The 3,485-nt window shown below is 35.7% G+C and overlaps 1 protein-coding gene across 1 annotated transcript; it reads right to left on the bottom strand.

Moving 5' to 3' along the window:
- Positions 1-1,117: 1,117 nt before the first annotated feature.
- LOC114377391 (dof zinc finger protein DOF1.4-like) lies at positions 1,118-3,167 on the bottom strand. The gene is made up of 2 exons (XM_028335874.1): positions 2,933-3,167; positions 1,118-2,721 (listed from the first exon to the last, which is right to left on the bottom strand). The coding sequence occupies exons 1-2, from the start codon at positions 3,014-3,016 to the stop codon at positions 1,744-1,746; spliced, it is 1,062 nt and encodes a 353-aa protein (XP_028191675.1). The 5' UTR covers positions 3,017-3,167; the 3' UTR covers positions 1,118-1,743.
- Positions 3,168-3,485: the final 318 nt, after the last annotated feature.

The following is a 3,485-nucleotide window of genomic DNA, read 5'->3' as shown; positions in this document are numbered from 1 at the left end:
ATTCACATGAATAAATAATAATTTTGGTACTTGAATAGGTAAATTGATGATAATTTAGTTTATAAAAAAATAAAAAATTCTAATTTAATTCTTGAATGTATAAAAATATAATAATTTTATTCTTTCAAAAACTAAATCAAAATTTTCATAAAATGATTATTTATTCTTAAAAATTCATATAATTCTACACAACCAAACACATTACACTTCTACATAACTCTCTTTCTTCTCTTTTTTTCATGCATGGTAACTAAAGAAGGGGTAAAGGAGACAAGTAATTTGAATTTATCATTGTAATATGGCACCACACACATCCGCAACTGCATACGAGATTCACACTGATTTTGATACTGACTACTGAGAGCATGTAAGCTATGTCTTAACTTTAAAGGCTTTTCAGACACGTTCTGACATTCAGCCTTAAATTAAATGGAGAAATAAGTCCTAAATTTGAGAACGTGAATTTTCTCGGACACTAGACTTTTGAATTGGGTTAGGGTGCTGGATTTGTATAGAGGCAAAGATTCTAATACTGATTACTTTAATTTGGTAGCTAAAAAAAAACAAAATTTATACATTAGCGTTAGATAATTTGGACGTTCATTTCACGTTGTCTTTTTTTCCCTACAAAATATGAGGGTGGAAATTAAATTTTTCATGTTTGTTAAGAGGTTATATTTAATGTAGTGTCTAGTTCGAAACTTCACACTAGCTATTTATTACTTGGTTCTAGACACACCTGAAATGATAAATAGACACGAAATGTCCCCTATCACTAAAGGACAACAACATATGAGTCCGAGTCCTGCTTACATTCCTATTGTGCGCTACAGATTTTAGCCAGACTTCATAGCCCACTTACAGTTATACATCATTTCAGCATGGTTTGGTAGTATTTAACATGACTTGTCCTTTATAATTGACACATTTATTTTATTTTATTTTCAAAAGATAGCAAAATTATTTTTAGGACCAAAGTAATTGCCAATAGAGAAGAACCACAAAGCCAATTACACATAACCCAAACCAACCCCACATACATTAATCACCCAATTCAAGTAATAATTAATCAACCCCAATAATAATTCTCCTACTTTGCCATATTCCCAAACAAATGTTGAGAAAAAGTTAAGGTAAATGAAACCAACAATATCTCAGCATAGAACAAGAAATTAAATTCCCACCTCATCTACCTAATCACAATACATTAGAAAGTAGAAAAAAAAAGGACATGTCATTGCATCTTATATACATTAATGAAAAAAGACCAACTTACTCAACTATGGAGAACTTGCATCAAAGGATTCATCTCCTTTTGATCTATCTCCACAGGAAACAAACACTACTAATGGTGGCACGATGAGAGAAGAGGATCCGAGGTTCCTCTCAGCGCAAATATAACCAATGTTTCTCAACCTTGACACATAAAACTAACAGGCTGAAGTGTAGTAACTAAATTTCTTGCAGCTGACATGATCACTCCGATCCCAAACTGCTCTCATCTCATCAAGTATCTTCTTCTTCTTTCGTTTTTCTTTCTTCTTTTTCAATGTAAGTACTAGTAGTAAATCCAACCAACCCACTTTGACCCCAAGAAAAAAAGAAAAAGAAAAAGTAGCAGAAAAACAATAAAAACAAAACCTAAGCCTAAAGGGACCAAAAGATGACCTTAATTAAACGAGGGAGAGAGACTTTCTTCTTCTTCATATGTAGCTTTTTGAAAACGATGCTTCATCTTTTTCTCTAGATCAGAGAAGTGACTGAAGGACCAATGTTGTTAGGTTGATCACTCCAAGCACCCAAACCCGTTGCAGTGTTCCAATAGAGCGAATTAGGATCAGACAAACCCACATGCTCCATCTGGTTTTGACAACCACCACCACCATTGTTGTTATTGTTATTATTACTCCAATCAAACCTGTTTTGTCCCTCACCTCTCACTTCTTTTGTGCCAATATTATTACTATTATTATTATTCCCTTCCACTTGCAACCCTTGTAGCGGTGCCAAGCCATGGAAAGTGTTGCCACCTTGATCATGATCACTACTACCCTTCACCCCACCACCACCACCACCACTCATTAACTTTTGCTGCAGAAGAGTTGAACTCAGCAAGGAAGCCATAACAGGAGTTGAAGGTGCACAAGTTGAGGAAGAAGAAGAACCAAACATAGAGTTATAAGCAGAAAAAAAGCTGTTGTTATTTGAAGTACTAAACCCATTCTCACTAACCCCAGTTGAAAAACCTAACCCAAGAGCATTCAATTGAGAATGAAGATTAAACCTTGGGAAAGGAACACTACTCATCACATCACCACCATAAAAGAAAGGGTTGATATTATTTATATGGTTCGTGGTGGAGCTAGAGGCAATAATATTATCGATGTGGGGCTGTGAAGGAGGGTTTGAATTGGACGAAGAAGGAGAGTTAGCAGCAGAAGAAGAAGAATCACCGTGATTTGTTGGACGCTTCACACGCTTGTTTTTTCTGCAGCCACCACCAACGGGAACGTTTCTGAGAGTGCCACCTCTTGTCCAGTAACGCTTGCAGGCTTTGCAAAAGTGCCTAGGCTGTGACAAGCTGTAGTTGTTGTAGTAGCAGAACTTGGTGTTTGAAGACTCGCAGCGAGGGCACTTTAGGGCTTGTTGTTGCTGCTGAAGAAGATCTTGGCTTGGTTTTTCCATGACTCTTCCCATCATTGGGGCCTTGTGATCATCTATCTGAGATAATAAACAAGAGAAAGAAGAAGATAACTGATGAGAGAAAAAAGAGGAAAAGGAAAAGAAGAAGATGTGAAGAAAGAGAAAGTGTTTTAAGTTGGAGTTCTAGGGTAAAAATAACAACACAGTGGGAGATATTCTCTTCCAAAAGGAAAGCAACAAAATTGGGGTGGACATGTATTTGTCTAATAATTAAGAGAGAGACGTGAACCTGTTGTGTCTGTGTCCATTTGTTAGACGCTGTTTGAGGGGTGACTACTGCTACCATTTTCTCACAGTTATTACCACCAAACATTTTTTTTGCTCTCTCGATCTAAAAATTGAAAACCAGGATCATAAAGGGAGACAAAGAAAGAGAGTGTGGCCCCTTGAGTTACGCTTCAAATGGTTATGTGCATAAACAGAGAGGGAGTGAAGAAGAAAAGGATTGGGAGAGAGTGTTGATTATCGTTTTTTGGTATACACCAGAGTTATCTATAACTTAAAGTAATCCTATTTGAATCTTATGATATTATTATGGGCGATAAACTCTTTCTCCGAATGAAAAATGATTTTATTTGAGTCTTGTGGATCACTATTTTCTTTTAAATAGTTAACGTAACTACATATTTAATCAAATTCAAGATCTTTAAATTAAAATAATTTCATGCCAGTGCGGTAGAGATCGAGGGCTGATTATCTAGTAGCATGATATGATGAACGTGGTTAATTATTAATTAATTAGTCCCCTAAGAATAATTTATGTTTGTGTATAGTTTCACGTG

The sequence above is a fragment of the Glycine soja genome, chromosome 11 (genome assembly GCF_004193775.1).
Source record: "Glycine soja cultivar W05 chromosome 11, ASM419377v2, whole genome shotgun sequence".
NCBI lineage: Eukaryota > Viridiplantae > Streptophyta > Magnoliopsida > Fabales > Fabaceae > Glycine > Glycine soja.
Note: the sequence above shows the minus strand (reverse complement) of the source record. Positions and strands in the feature narration are given on the sequence as shown.

Excerpts from the sequence above, each read along its gene's own strand:
- LOC114377391 (XM_028335874.1), bottom strand. The coding sequence starts at position 3,016 with ATGTTTGGTGGTAATAACTGTGAGAAAATGGTAGCAGTAGTCACCCCT. Across the intron at positions 2,722-2,932 it reads AATGGACACAGACACAACAG|ATAGATGATCACAAGGCCCC; the intron begins GTTCACGTCTCT and ends TTATTATCTCAG.